Source organism: Nelumbo lutea, chromosome 2, assembly GCF_056320005.1.
Source record: "Nelumbo lutea isolate HS-2025 chromosome 2, American lotus-T2T, whole genome shotgun sequence".
NCBI classification, from domain to species: domain Eukaryota; kingdom Viridiplantae; phylum Streptophyta; class Magnoliopsida; order Proteales; family Nelumbonaceae; genus Nelumbo; species Nelumbo lutea.
The window spans coordinates 22,040,517-22,056,538 of NC_142685.1; the positions used below are offsets into that span (position 1 = coordinate 22,040,517).

The window sequence follows — 16,022 nt, forward strand, 5'->3', positions numbered from 1 at the left end:
AAGAAACTTTTTTGAACCGACTCTTGAGACTGCATAGTACAGAGATTCAGACTTTCAAAGAACAGACATCAGACTGAGAACAGATTTCACATTTTGAGACTTCAGAATTCAGACCTGCATGGCTGCACCAGTTAATCCAACTATCCAAGTGAGTTGTTCTTCTCCTTCGTCAGTTTTTTGAATTTACTCTTGAGACTGCACAGCTGCACCAGTTTATTTGAAAGTTGTTTTGTTTCTATTTGACAGAAACCGAACTAAATTTGGTTTGGTTCGGTTCGGTTCGATTGAGGGATATGACCAAACCAAAGTCGGTTAAGTCATCGGTTTGGACTGGACCGAACTGACAGAATGTACACCACTACTTATCCTTATCATCCACCTTCTTCTGACCAGTGCCTCCCCTTAAAGCCAAAGAAATAGGCTCTCCCTTAGAAGCATTCATTGCAGACCTCCTGCTCTCCTTGGACTGGACCAAAGCATATACCTCTTGGACAGAAGGGAGGTCCTTACTACCCAAAATCTATACCCTAATGGGTTCATACACAGGGTTGAGGCTTAACAGGAATGCAAACACACATTCAGATAATAGTCCAGTTCTTTCCAAACTGACGTAAGAGCTAACTGCTAAATAGTATGCAGATAAACTTCTCTCTCCCTGCTTACATGTGGAAGACTACCTACAACTGATAAATCCTAGCATAATAACTCTGCTCTGAACATGTTGACTTAGTCTATTCCTATATTTCTCAGACTGTGTCTGCCCACATAAAATTCTGCTCCACTGAAAGCAACATGGATTTCAAAAGCCTTGACATGATCATATAGTTCTCCTGATCCCACTTATCATGCTTAGTTGTACCTGCTTTTGGTTCCTTTTCCATTGATATACCAAATGATTTAAAAGGCACACCCAAGGCATGCCTAGTGCACAGGCGAGGCGCATAGCCTAGGTCCCAGGCGCAGCATTTTCAAAAGGTGTGCACTTGGTGCACGGTGCACCTTGTGCTTCAGCCCAGGCGTGTGCCATTTGAAAATTTGTGCATATTTCTGTCTTTTTATGTTTAGTAGCTGGGCCGGGGGGCTCCGCCCCCAGACCCCCAACCAAGCTCCTCAAGGCAAGCCCATTTGCTAATGTTGCTCATTCATTAATCCTAAAAAAAGATATTTTCAAAAGACACTTAAAAGTTATAAAACATCTTTAAGACCCTAATATGGACTTGTTTGGGTTGCCTTGAGGGACTTGGTACAAAGGTGGCTCGTAGAATCAGGAATGCATAATGTTTAACATCACATTAGCTATTTCAAGTAATGCAATTGGGAAAAAAATAAAGAGATTAAGAGTTTACATGCTTGAATATGTTTTATATGCTATGCTTGATTTTATTTTTAAATTTTCATTTTAAATATGTTTTACATGTTATGTTTATGTATTTTAATTTGAGATAAGAGGCTTTTTAAATCATTTATTTTAAAATTTAAGTTTATATTTTTAATTAATAATGTGTTTATTATTTTTACTATTTTGCTTTTTTTGAATTTTTTAGAATTTTGTGCCTTGCTTTAAAAAGGTGCACGCCTCAAGCGTAAAATGACCCTTGTGCTTTTAAAACATTGGATATACCTGGCCTTGCTTCTAGCAGTGATATCCAATCGCAATTCCTTAGACCATGCCAAATAGTTCAAGCCATCCAATAGAGTGATAGTCATGGGGAAATTCATGGTATCATGATTACTAGTTTAGTACTTAATCCACTATGACTGGAAGTAGTTCCAGATGTTCCAGACTCTTCAGAAGCCATAAGAAACAATTCTAGAAAATCTTGACGGGTATGTTTTCTATAGTTCCCACAAAGAACAGGTAAACAAATACCACTGCAGAGTTGGAACCAATCTGCCAAGCAATTCGATGCCAAAAAACACAAGGCAAAAACAACTGGTTTGTGCATTTTTCTACCACAAACAGGTCATACAGACCTCACACAAGCTGGCTTAAGTGACACAGTTAACAGGGAACCACTGCAGTACCATTTTTCTACCACAAACCAGGTCCCTCATGACCTACACGGGTACATAACCTGCTTCAATTTGGATCCCCAGATCCAAAAAGGAACTACTCCTTTACACCATTCAGCCACCACACAACTGAACTGTTCTTGGTGTTTGTATTAAGAACCAAGTTTAAAGGATCACAAACAACTGTTATGAACTAGTCCGATCAGAAAATTTTAATTTCCCAATCCAAAAAAGGTAAGTTGAAATAGGAAACTCATACCAGTTCTCTTTAATCACTTCAGAATGAACATCCACTATAGTCCAGTGTTGATTCAAGGAGTTCTACTCAGGATAGAAGGGAGAGAAAGCAAATGAGAAGAGTTCAGACCTGTGCAATTGCTGTCTCTCCTATTTCCATCCAAGAAGAAGAGGGGAAAAAAGGACCAAGAAGGAGGAACTAGTTTTGCAACATCGTGCTCTGATACCATCTTATCATAGAGAATAACAGTAGAAGAGACAAGAGGAAAAAGAAAGATCAGTTTGAAAGAGAACTAAAAATTCTAGCTGGTGGTGCTAGCCATATTATTTATGTAGGGCGACAATTACAAAAAGGAGAAAAAGACTAAAGTGCTTCTAAAGTTCTAAGGCACATAACAAGGACTTGCATCAAAATCTATGGTTTCAGAAGAAGTCAATGGGGGATGTTGGAATTGGTTAGTTTCTGTCAGGATGCACAGGATGTTGGAAACTAGTTTGAGGAGATCTAAGTAATTGGTTGGGTAGGTGTTTGTATCTGATTTCAGTGTAGGTAATGGGCATATAAAATAGGGTTGTGGAGTGGGATTTCTGTTGCGGATTGAGTGATGCCTTATTACATGTTTTCTATCTATAACTTTTTTTTTACTAAATGAATTTTCTTTTCTTATTTACTATCAAAAATGCTGTAGTAAGGGAAATGCCTTAGGAGTTACAATGTTACATTACAAGTATGCCTAGCTAATAACTAACCCATGTTTAGAATGGAAAAGGGTAACAAGTCCCTTTTTCTTTTCTTTTTTCTATTTTGATCAATAACTTCATAAATCCCAAGTAGGAATTAGAGGAGTACAAGGACTGTAAATACAAAGCAAAGTCGATGAGAGATAAAAACTATTATTTCTACCCACACCATGCCCTCTCTTTTACAACTGTGCCCAGAAAATAGTAGTACATCAGCTAGGGAGTTGCCACTTCGCATAATCCAGCTGAGAGTTACTTCCATTTCTCTTGTTAACCATCATTGTTGAAGATCCAAAACTTCATCCCCTCACTCTGCATCCAACTCACTACCAACTTTGAACCACCCTCAATAATCAATTTTCTAATGTGCAGTTCTTTCACCCCTTGTACACTTTCCATCATAGCCAACACTTCTGCTCTAAGGAAGTCCCCCACCCCCAGCCAGTCCTGAATATAGGCCAATTATCTTGCCTTTCTCGTCTCTGAATACACCACCAATACCTGAAAGTCCTGGATTTCCTCTGATACTACCATCAAAGTTAGGTTTGATGACCACTCTTCCTGGTGGAGACTAGTAACAATCAATAGTGGTCTTACTTGAACAAGAATCTGCCACTTCCCTCCAATTTCTGATGATATCATCCATTGAAACATTTGAGAATGCTTCTAAGGATTTCAAGAAAAGTGCCACTCTAATCATTATTGTTTCAGTAATGTCTTCTTTACTTCTCTCCTTCTCCAAGAATAATCATGAATTCCTTTCTTCCCAAACTGTCCATATTGTTGCCACTCTTGTACATGTCTACATGAATCTCCCCCTTTTCTTAGGCAATACAACGGTAGTTGGAGCAAAGAGACTTTGAACATCCACCAGAGGATTCCACCTACACACAAACAAGCAGAAAACTATTCCCAGATAGAAATAATAAAAGGACAAGAGATTAGTAAGTGGAAGCAACTCTCATCATTTGCCTTGCACAAAATACACCAATGAGGGGATAAACATCACTTTGGCCACTTTCTGTGAAGTAGATCACAAGTATTAATCTTTCCAAGAACAACTTCCCAACTAAAAGCTCCAATCCTAGGCTTACCCCATACCTCCTTAACTAGAAAGGATGGCAAAGAGCTAGTGGAGGGATGAGATAAGGCTTTATAAAAGGAGGAACAAGAAAAAGAACCTGAAGGAGTACAAGTCCATATTTGGCTATCATGCATAGATGGGTCAAGGTAGACTTCTTCCAAGTTCAGAATCTCTTATGCCCCTACAAAAGCCCAAATCTCAATTGAAGTCATTGTTTTAGGTAGAACCGTGAAGGAACAAAGAACTTAGAAATGGGCTTATTTTTAAAACAAGTGAGGGAAATTGCTCCTTCATAGGGGAAGACCCCACCCATATGTGTTCCTAGAACTTGATGTGGTTACCACTACAAAGATTGTATCTAATAAAAGGAAGGAAAAGAGGTAGTACCGCATTAATGGCTTTCCAAGGAGAGGTTTGGTTTTCCCTAGCCAATGCTCCAACATCTCATCTATTGTCCAAAAGCCCATGAATACTCGTTATCACTTTTGTCCAAAGTTTGTCCCTGTCTTGAGCCATTCTTCAAAACTACTTTCCTAACAGGCTAAATTCCTTCTTTGTATGTTACCTATCTCCAAGCCCCCAACATTTTTATTTCTACTGACCACTTCCCAACTAATCCTATCATCCTTTTTCCTTCCCCCGGTTCCCATAAGAAATCTCTCATCATCTTCTCAGGCTTTCTACTCACTCCTACTAGGATCTTGAACACTGGCAGGCAGTAAACAGGTGGGTTGGATAAGATTGACCCAATCAAGGTAATTCTGCCACTCAAAGATTAGTATCCTTTCTTCCATCCAACAAGCCTCTTGGAGAACCTTCCTAAAACTGGATTCCAAAACCTAGCTTCTTTTGGGTTGGCTCCAAGGGGTAAACCTAAGTAAGACAGAGGCCATTAAGCAACATTACATCCTAAAGTAGCTGCACAACCTTCAATCTCCTCGTCTTCCATATTAATCCCAGCTACGCAGCTCCTTTCAAATTTTTTTTTTAAACTTGATATTCTCTCAAAGAGCTGCATTAAGACTTGAGGTTCTTAACCCAATCCTGCTCATCTCTTTCACACAATAAAACCGTATCATCCACAAACTGTAAATGGGTAATCAGTACAAAATCCTTTCCCACTCTCCGCCTTAGGATTAAGCCTCTCGAATCATCTTTCAATATGAGTTTACTAAGAGCATTGGCAATACGAGTGAACAAGACGGGAGAGAGGGGATCTCCCTGCCTGATCCCTCACCTAGCCGAGAAAAAATCCACAACTATGCCATTAACTATCACCAAATAGTGCAGGTTCTCAAACACCCCCATATCCATTTACATCACCTATCTCCAAACCTACACGGTTTCATTACCTCAATGAAAAAAGTCCAGTCAACCAGATCATCAATAAATTCCCACAAGTTTCTTTTTTAGAAACTGTTTTTATGAATGGTGTGATCCATGAGTTAAACAAACAAGACTTTGACTTTCAATAAATTCCAACAAGATTCTTTTTTTTTCTTTTTTTTTTTTTTTTTTTTTGGGGGGGGGGAGGGGGAACAGCAAAGCAACTTTCAAAAAATATTTAATATGAATTCAGTCTCCAAGAAAGAGAGAAAAAAAAGAAAACTAAAATATGGATCAAACAAAAAGGACCACGCACTCAAATGACATAAATTATGAAGCAAAAGAGGGGAAAAAAAGAATATCTGTTAGCTGTTAGATCATAAGTTTCATCTAAAATGTGAAAAAGAAAACAGTATTAGAACCATACCTACCTTCTGATCCTCTATTACGGCCTTTAGCTGCTCATTTTCAGTCATCAGCTTTGCAATTTCATCAGCTTTTGCCTGGAAAACATTTAATGTTTCAAATTTTCAATTACCAAAGGCTGTAGACTATAACAAGAAAATTATGTATTAAAAATACGAGCATGCAAAAAGGCCAGTAAGCAAAGACAATAATGATCAAAGATAAATCAAGACAAATACCAGTAGATTACAAATCAATAATAGTTATCCAACATATCACCATCAAGCCCTTGGAGATCAGCAAATAATACAAGCCATAATTGGAAATGATTTGTTTCCAAATATTTATTATCTCAGAAGAAAAGGATGTGGACTTTTCCTTCTTCATCTTTAGGATGGACTAGCATCTTTGTTCTTCTCCTCTTTTGTTAGTCCAGCAGCAGTTGCAGATTCAGTTTGAGAGGAAAATCTTACTTCTGTGGTCCATTAATCCATTTGCTGTGTTTGCGGCTTGTTGAAAGAATCAATAGAAGGATATTTGAGGTAATGTGTAGAACAACTTGCAGAATTTCTCAAGAAATACTTCTTTTGTCATGGATTGGGTTTTAATCTTTGAACAGTGACAAAAAATTCTGTAGATGAAGGGCCAAGTTGTTGAAAACATTTCCGATGCTCTTTAAGTTGGGTATGTATTTCTTTTTGCAGTGCAAGTAGAGAAACTACTTACCACCTACTAATCTCCTGCCCATTTGTTATATGTATTTCAGAATGGTTCTCTTCTTTTGGGTGCAGATGGGACTCATAACATGATAGTTATGCCTGATACAAATGTGAAATGAATGTAGTATGAGAAATTTGATATACCTGAGCCTGCCTAGCAGCCCCTTGCAATGCAGCTTCCATCATTTTCATTTCCATCTTTACTTTATCCATTTCAGTCACAGAATTGACAGTGTCCAGTATGTTGGTTCCAGAGCTTAAATGTTGCTCTTTAGTGTCAGGCTTGAAATCACTATCTTGTTGGTTCATCTCAGCTGTGCTACTTGGTGATTCACCAGCATGAGGAACAGATTCAGAAACCATATCTGAAGGCAGAGCATTTGCAGACTGATTATCAGAGGATTCCCTGAAACCATCATCCTTGGCCATACCAGTAAAACTTGATTCAGATGTCTCAGTCTCAGCTCCAACATTTTTATCATGTATGGTCTCAACATGTACAATAGGACACTCCTCATCAATGACTTCTTTTTTTCTCTCGTCTTCACCCTGGCTCTCATGCAAATCAATACTTGAGTTTGATTCACCTGGCAGATGGAGAACATTTGCTTCAGCTTGTTCTACTTCATCTACTCTTGGCTTGCCTCCAACTGACTGTGATTCTTCACTAAAACCCACTTCCAAGCTTTCTTTCTGTTGAATGGAGTTTAATGAGTTCCCTGCCTCAGCATTCTCAACAAAGGTATCATCTGTCCTTGCTAACGATGGTTGTGGATCTTCATTGGATTCCCTAAGATCTGAAACTGCACTGTTCATGCTTTCTTCACTACTTGGATGTTCATTTTCCTGCTTGATTTTGAGTGGTTCATTTTCTTTGTCAGGAGAAACTTGTTTTGTGCCAGCTAGAGGGACTGAATCTTCGCTGGATTCCCTAAGGTCTGAAACTGCATTGTTCATGCTTGTTTCACTACTTGGATGCTCATTTTCCTCCTTGGTTTTGAGTGGTTCATTTTCTTTGTCAGGAGAAACTTGTTTTGTGCCAGCTAGAGGGACTGAATCAGTCTCTACTCTTTCTTGTTCTTGATCTGAAGATTCAACTTTTTCCAAAGGTTCAGCAGAACTTTCTCCACCTTTGTGTCCCATAAAGGCCATGACAGGTTCAAACAGTGTTTTCCTCTCCGTTGCTGAAGACCATAATCCTGAAGCTAATAATTCATACAGTAATGCAAGATAAAACATAATAAAATCAATTCAGGTACTCCCACAGTATGATTACTCAATTTGGACTTGTGGCATGCACTTCTTACTTTTGAATTCTGGGAACAAATCTAGCCTTTGGTCCTAGCTATCTAAGGGTCTTGGGATGGGTCGACTGGAGACAAACCTAGCCTTTGGCATTCTTTGCACAAAGTGGCAGCTCTCAGCCTTGAACCTGCACTCTCATGCTTGTCGTACCAAGATTTTACCATTACCAAGCAATGGCCCCTAGTTTGAGCAATAGCTATTGATACAAAAAATATATCCCACAAATAAAATTTTAATATGCCTATCCAAGTTAATAAATTTGGAATATGAACACAAAGGCACTGGATTCTACTCTATTTGATTTTCAGTCTAGAATATGCAGTATGAAATTGCAAGTTGTGTGGCATATTGAAGTCCAAGTTATGCAATTAAAAATCCAACTTTTGTGGGAATACACATACATATGCATATCAAAAGGCATTTAGCATGCATATGAAAAGTACATGTTAACACTTACAATAAGTGAGGGGTACTAGAGAGTACGATTTTGCTGCTGAAGCTTCAGGAGCAAAACACCATGCTGAAAATACATGATTGGCAAAGGCAACATCTCCATTGCATTTTGGTCATCAACATAAATAGGTGTATTGACCCAAATGACACGAGATGCTCTGTCATCCAATCACCTTCCCTCAGCACCATGTTTTATGGCCGAATCTTCAGCAGTAGATCTATGCTCCCCACAAGGCACTGTGTGCAGTAACCTAAGACAACTGAAGATTCTTGGCATTCAAAGAAACCTAATCAATTCAAATTCCAGGAGTGGCTAATGGAGTGAAACTGAGTTGGGACCTAAGCCTTAGCCAAAGGCCTAATGCGGTTTGTCCCAGGTTTCTATAAAGAGTTCTTTGTCTGCACATACGTGTCATATCATTACACAAAATTCACACTAAAGAATATTATGAAAATTGTGAGATCTATTAACGTTTTCCAAAATGCAGACAGAAAATCGTACCTTCGCTCGAGTCAGATTTCTCCTCCAACCCAAGAGCGCTATCAAAATTCTTCTCTATATTCTTCACGCTCTCACTAAGCTTTGTCACTGCCCCGGCTAGATCCGGGAAGCCCCCCAGAGAGACCCTCCCCAACCACGCCATTCTTTAAGGAATAACTGAATTCACTGAATCCAACTCCAAATTTCTCAGATCAAAACCATTAAAACCTGTAAACAACATAAAAAATGAAGTTAAGATCGATGACGTAAAGATCCCAGCTAACCAAAGGCCAAAACCTAAACATTTTTTCTTGCAAATGTCAGAGCTCGGTGTGCACACAGTAAAGATCAAAAATCAAGGCCATCGACGAAAACAAAATGAATTAAAGAATCTGTTGTCCATCAAATTCCAATACTTATCTCTCCTTTATTCTTGTTTTTTACGACAACATGATCGAGTAAAACGCAAAACTGGCAAAATCCAGAATCTAGAGCAAGAAGGAAAGAAATATAAACTAAAAAACACAATAACTGAGAGAGTACGTAGTATAATTTGTCATGATGGAGCCAAAGAAAAGTATATACCTTCACACAGATCGGATCGACGATGTCGAAGCTGGAACCCGGCCAAAACGCGCGAAATTGTGTTTACTACCAAACGGAATGTGTTCTCTGGATATGTGACATGGATAATCTGACAATTTAGGGTTTGAAATGCAGATGTATGGACGACTTCGCCAATCCCCCGTCGGTTAGTTGAAGGAGATTGGCTTTCAAAGAGATTGAAACGGTAAGGTATTTTATGTTGAGTACTCAAAAACTTACATAACGTAGAAAAGGATAGTCGGACAACTCGGGATCGACTCGCAAGTCGCACCATCACAGGAATTTGTCTTTTTTTTTGGGTTCCCTTGTACTATAGGGCTAGTGATAAAGTCCCTCCTTTTTTTGCGACAAAGACTCCCTGAACTTTAGCCATTAGACAAAGACCCCCTTCCGTTTAACATTCTGTAAGTTAATTTCGAAAAAAAAATTATCCGGCTGTTTAAAGATTTTTAAATGTCCAAACTACCCTTTATACTGTTCATTGTCTTCTCGATTGAAAACGTTCTCACACCGTTCCAAACCCGACCATCGCCAGCCAATAGTGGCAAGGGCAAGACATTTCCCGCCATTTTGACTGATGCTTGGGAGTTGGGAGAAGATTAGACGATATGAGAGTGCTCTTTAGTTGGGACAAGAACTCTCATCGCACGGACCTTTACCATCCGATGTGATGGTGCCGAGAACTCCGCCAAGTCCAGTGGATCCGGCATTCAACGATAACCAGCCCATGACTCCCAGAGAAACAGAGTGCTTTCTTTCGTAAAGGTCCAAGCTCGGTTTCTCAAGCGCTGTCAGTGTGGAGCAGAAGTTGAAAGCAAACCAACCGAGACCAACTGTGGCATGCAGTTCAGTCAGCATTTCCGGTTCTCCGATCGCCAGCATGACAAAAGACATGCCCAAAGAACATAACAGTCTTTGGCGGTCCCATTCCGGCAAAGACCTGTGCGACCCATCCGGTGTTCTCTGGGAGTAAATTGAGAGGCCCTGATATGGATGCATTGGTGGTGGGCCATGACTGGGTCTGGGTGTCCTGATGGTTGAAGCAAGTCCTGATGGGTGGGAAGAGGAAGCCTGCGTATGCGTTGTTTCTTCCCAAAGTGATACAGAGATTTGGCTCTCAACACATCATTCACTGAGCTTCACCTTATGGGAATCATTCCCTTAGGACATGCACGTCATTCCTTCACTGCCATTAATCTTGTTTCTCATCCCTTCTTCCTTGCTCACTCTCATTCTTGGCATTTATGGTGGTGCTCTCTGTTACAGACATACGAGCAAACTCATGAGAGAGAGAGATAGAGCTAACTTTAATTCTGCGTATGTACCTGGAACTTGTGGTTTTTCAAATGAGGATGGTCTAAAGATGGCTGTTTATGTCTGTGAACATAGTCAGCAATGATATCTCCATCCGGGATCTGAACAAATTAATGAGAAAATGTTGGAATTTCAAAATAAGGTATACCCAGGAGTCAATAAATCAAAATGAAGGATACCAAAGAACATGAGAGCAATGGAACAGTGATGATGAGAAAATTAACCTCTATGGTTTTAATAGCGGGCTTGTTGATCTCCAAGTGCATCTGAAATCTTGTGAGTCTCAAGCTTGATACATGTCTAAAATTTGTGTAGTTCAAAGCCAAAACGTCGACTGTAGATCTTTGGCAGAAAACAAGGAGGAAGAGCCCGCTCTTCCTTCTGGTTTTGTGTAGTTAATGACGGGCTCGCCTCTTCATTCTGGTTTCATTATCCATTTCATTCGGTGCCACCAAGAAACTGAAAATCAGAGCCCTCTCTTCCTTCTGGTTTTGGGTAGTTAATGGCGGGCTCGCCTCTTCATTATGGTTTCGTTATCCATTTCATTCAGTGCCACCAAGAAACTGAGAATCAAAGCCCTAGCTCTTCCTTCTGGTTTTGTGTGGTTAATGGCGGGCTCGCCTCTTCCTTCTAGTTTCGTTATCCATTTCAGTCAGTGCCACCAAGAAAATGAGAAGCCTAGGTCGCCTGTTAAAACAAATGCACAAACAAATCAGAGCCCACGATCTTAAATTCTTTATGAAATATCTATTTGGTACTTTATTCGAGATATCAATTTAAGAGGTTAAATAGGTTTTAAGGCTCAGTTGGGTTTGTGGGATGGGGATGAGAAAAAAGAGAATATTACAAAAATATTTCCTTTTCTCTTATTTGGTTTGAGAGAAAAAAGAAAGATGGAATGGGAAATACGTGGAATGGCAGATCCCAAAATCATGGAATCGGAGGCGCACCAAAACAGTGTGACCCTAGTGGAAAAACTAAGAAATCACTGTTACCACTTACCATCACAATGAACAGAGGAGGGAAGGCCAATAAAAGCGAACCAGTGACAACGAAAAGGAAGGAAAGAAATAGTGTGACTCTGTCTTCCTCCCTTTCTCCCTTTCTCAGCAACGACGAATAGACATCCGTCTCTTTCCCTGGGTTCATCTTCATCTTCTCTCTGTCCCTTGTCTCCCTTTCTCAGTGCGACTCTGTCTTCCTCTTCTCTCTTCTTCCTTGTCTTCTCTCCCTCAGTATTCTCTTCTCTTCCTTTTCAAAATTCGCCCCTTTTAGAGTCTGCAAATTTGTCGAGATGGAGCTTCAATGCAACCTATCAAAGAAATCGAGTAAGAGGATTGGTAACCAATTTCCTTAATCTCTCAAACTCGAACAAGGAAACCCTTCTCATCAATCTGTCGCCTCTGTTCATAAAGTTCTTGGCGAAGCTCTTGGCAAGAGTCACCTCTATTCGTGAAGTTCTCGTGCTTCTATTCATGAAGTTCCTGAAGATGTGTCTCTGTTCATTCGTGAAGTTCTTAAGGACGAACGAAAGAGTAAGGTGAACAGTACTTTCCCATCCCATCCCCTCCCATATTTTTTGATCCCACCCAAACAGAGCCCGAGGGAAAAAGGGCAAGAAAAAGAAAATAGAAAAGGTTTAGTAGGATATTTTGGTAATTTAACGTTTTCCATCTTCTAACTAAATGGTAAAGGGGATCTTTGTCTAATGGCTAAAGTTCAGGGGATCTTTGTCGAAACAAAAAGTACAGGGGGGAATTTGTTACTAACCCCATAATAAAAGGGGGGTCTATAATTTACCTTTTTTTTACGCTTAAAAAAATGGATAATGGATTTTTTAGGGGTTCAAGTCGGGCTAGATTAAGCTGGGTTGGGTCGAACGCTCATCAACTCGAGTTGCTGAGCCCCAACCCCAGTACTGACCCGACCTGATCAAATTAGGTTGAGACCTAATTGGGCTCCGGTTGACTTTATTTCTTGCTTTTTTTTTGTTAAAATGTTTATAATTCACATAATTTTACTAGATTAACTATCTTTTACTAATGATTTTTTTTTCTTGGCTTTACCATTGAAGTTATGGTGCCTCATGACTCATGAGTACTTTACATTACATTAACCTCTGCCATTTAACTTCAAACAAATTTATTAAATCAGAACAATATACAAACATGCTCACACATGTACCTATAATCTATATATTATAAAAAAAAGGGTATTTGCCTTGATTCTGATGCAAGTCATAAAAGTTAAATCTAAATATCATATATCCTATATGTCCAATATATATGTGTATGATTAATACTAGCTTATACTCACATAGCACATGGCACATGATCTTACGCTTGGTATTTATGTATACAAATATAAAGAATGTGAAAACATGTCTATTGAATTGGTTTGGGTTGTCAAAGGCCTCAATTTTAATCCGACCCAAAGTTCATATTTTGTTAATCCAATGCAAGCTTTTTTTTTATTCATGTTAGGTTCTGGTTGGTCTCAATTAACCTAATCCAAGTTGCACCTCTAATTGTGATGTTAGTATCGTGTTTATTGGCATTTATATAGCCCATTTTTATAGATAATATTGTGTGGACACCTACCATTGTGACTTGGAGGGTCTGGCTTATTTGGTAAGTTCTGAAGTTGGTTGCAGTGACACTTGGGCTCTAATCTTGATGTGTTTGGTAACGTGGGTGATGAGGGCAGATTTATCCCTCCACTGACATCATAACACGTGGCATCTCAGAACAACTAAATGACACCCCAACACCACATAGGCAATGACTTGCCTTAGCCAAAATGACGTAGTCCTAGTTGGCGACCTACCTTTGAAGACTTGCTGGAGACCTAAAGACCTACTTTCAGAGACCTAGAGACCTACTAGAGACCTGGCAACCTACCTCCGCCGACTTGGTGACCTACTGGTGACCTACTTCCGAAGGCCTATTGGAGACCTAGTAACCTGCATCCGCCGACCTAATAGAAACCTACCCAGTGACCTTGTACACAACTCGAGCAACTAGGTAGAGCGGCTAGCAGCACCTCACTAGGGCTAACCTGAAGTACATCGGCTTGGTCGACCTAAAGGACATCTGAACAAGGAGCGACCTACCTTAGGGATCGGCCAAGCTAAGGAAGGTACTATCAATGACCTACAAGGCATGCTCGCTGACTTGACACATATTAATGAGTTGAACGTTGGGTCGGCCTACCCGCATCATGTGCATTAGAACTAATCGAACAAACCTTAGCCCGCTGTGCATATTATATAACCAACGTCATTACTCTCTTGACTTAACAGAAATAGCTCTGTGAGAGCCTGTGACCCATTACAAGAGATCTTTGATCACCCACATCTATATAAAGGTCTCATTTTCACCCGAAGAGATACGCGCGATTAAGCTCTCAAATACTCTTATCTCCTAAAGAACTCTCAAACAACTATCTAACTTAAGCATCAGAGTGCCTGCCCCAGGTAAAAACAACTCGAGCATTCTAATTCTATCTCTCTTGCAGAACCAAACAGCTCGCCCTAGCACAGCTCGACCCCTAACAGGGCAAGCACTGGAATTAACATCCGAGTCATCAGACACATGAGAGTAGCCAAATTGCACCACATTGGTGGGCATTTTTTGGGGCCTGATTTTCAAAAAAAAAAAAGCCCACAACCATGATGGTGCATGTTAATCTATTTGGTACTATTTCTGTCTCTACTAGGTAGGCAATGAATCAATGTTTTTCACCTTTTTTTTGTTGTTTGGTAAAGTGATCTTCATCACCATTTTTCTTGTATACGCAATCAGTTTGGTACAAATCAGCGCCACGTCAGAGTGCCATTGTGAGCAACGACTCGTCAAGCAAATGTCAAATTCAATGTTTCATGCATCAAGAAGATTGCAATTTACGAGACATAGGCATTTTTTACCATTAAAAAAAAAAGCCTGAACCAAACAACATGGTGAGTGACAAAAAGCGGAAACGTCAAATTGGCTTTGATGTGGCATTGTTTTTTTTTCCCTTTTTTTGATAAACGACATTGATACCAAACATCTCCCTTGATGTCACTAGAGTTGGGTGTTATGGGCATGGGGAGGATTAGGCTCCATTTGTTAGCGCTTAAAATTGGTTTCCCGACTTGAAGAACTCCAACTTGATCAGACTCTGGGTTAAGTTCAAATCCATTGAAAACTGGACAAATTTCCAATCCAACCCAACCTGGGTTACGCCCCAACCAATAGGGGTGTCCATGAAAAACTGAAAAACCAAACTAAACCGGGAAAGCCAAATTGGAAAATGCGGTTAACCAAACCGAACGGTATATATTTATATGTATATTTTAAATATATGTCACATTTTTCTATATATTATATATAAATATATACATATATTATATTTATAATAATCTATTTATAAATATATTATATACATTATATATTTTTGTAATATTTATAATATATTATATATCATTTATTATTTATAATATAATATAATATATATAATAAATATAAAAAACGAAAAAACAATGAACCGAACTGATCAAAATTTGAAACCAATAGATCAATTAACCAGTGGTACTGATTCAGTTTCGGTTTGGAGAAATTGAAAAACCAGTAGAACCGATTCAATTTGAAAAAATTGTCCACGCCCCTACCAACCAATTGAGTTTCTTCCCCTCTTCATCCTTTCCTACAAATTTCTACATGTTTTTGTGGTTGTAGAAGGTTTTGATTCCACAAATATTTAAAATGGAAGATATCTATATGCAAGACGAATTTGAATTTATCCTAAATATTACAAAAATACCATGAATTCCCACTCTTCCATATCCCATTCTTTTACATTGGATTCATGTTATTTGCAAATGATAACCAAAAGAGAGGATAGATGAGGAAAGGGGGGAAAAGGGAAGATAGCTTAGCAGTCACGTGGAATCCTATTGTTGATACAAAATTTTGAGTTCTAAAAAAGTCAGCAATGTTTCGCGTAACTTTCCTCCTGCCTTCAATTTATCTAAGGGTGCAAATTTGGGCAGGCTTGATTTGGGCTTTTGTTAAAATTTGAATGGGCTCAGTCCAAAAACCATAGCCGGAAGCAATGTAAAAATTTGGACCAACCCAAGTTGCACCCCTAAGGCTGTGTTTGATTTGAAAGAAACAAGTAGGAAAAGGTAGGAAAACCGGTATAAGGTTTGTATAGGTTTCCTACATATTCCTTCCTTTTCCCTACCTAAACACAGCCTAGATTTCTATCTCATCTAAAATAAATTCCACAATTCTAGTTAATTGCCTTTTCAATGTGGCCACGATGTAAGGGTATGATTTCTCAAAAAAAAAATAAA

At 39.1% G+C, this 16,022-nt stretch overlaps 1 protein-coding gene across 3 annotated transcripts in view; it reads right to left on the reverse strand.

The window, feature by feature from the left end:
• LOC148869116 (golgin candidate 5-like) overlaps positions 1 to 9,665 on the reverse strand; it is a 64,999-nt gene extending 55,334 nt beyond the window's left edge. Inside the window, exons 1-4 of one of the 3 annotated variants that reach the window (XM_088970408.1) lie at positions 9,350 to 9,665; positions 8,786 to 8,992; positions 6,670 to 7,709; positions 5,833 to 5,904 (exon numbers count right to left, since the gene is read on the reverse strand). In XM_088970408.1, the coding sequence (XP_088826534.1) occupies positions 5,833 to 5,904; positions 6,670 to 7,709; positions 8,786 to 8,927 (1,254 nt within the window). In that variant the 5' untranslated portion in view covers positions 8,928 to 8,992; positions 9,350 to 9,665. Of the gene's footprint in view, positions 1 to 5,832; positions 5,905 to 6,669; positions 7,731 to 8,785; positions 8,993 to 9,349 lie in introns of all 3 variants that reach the window. The other 2 variants (XM_088970406.1, XM_088970407.1) reach the window with 2 other exon arrangements.
• Between the last annotated feature and the right edge of the window lie 6,357 nt (positions 9,666 to 16,022).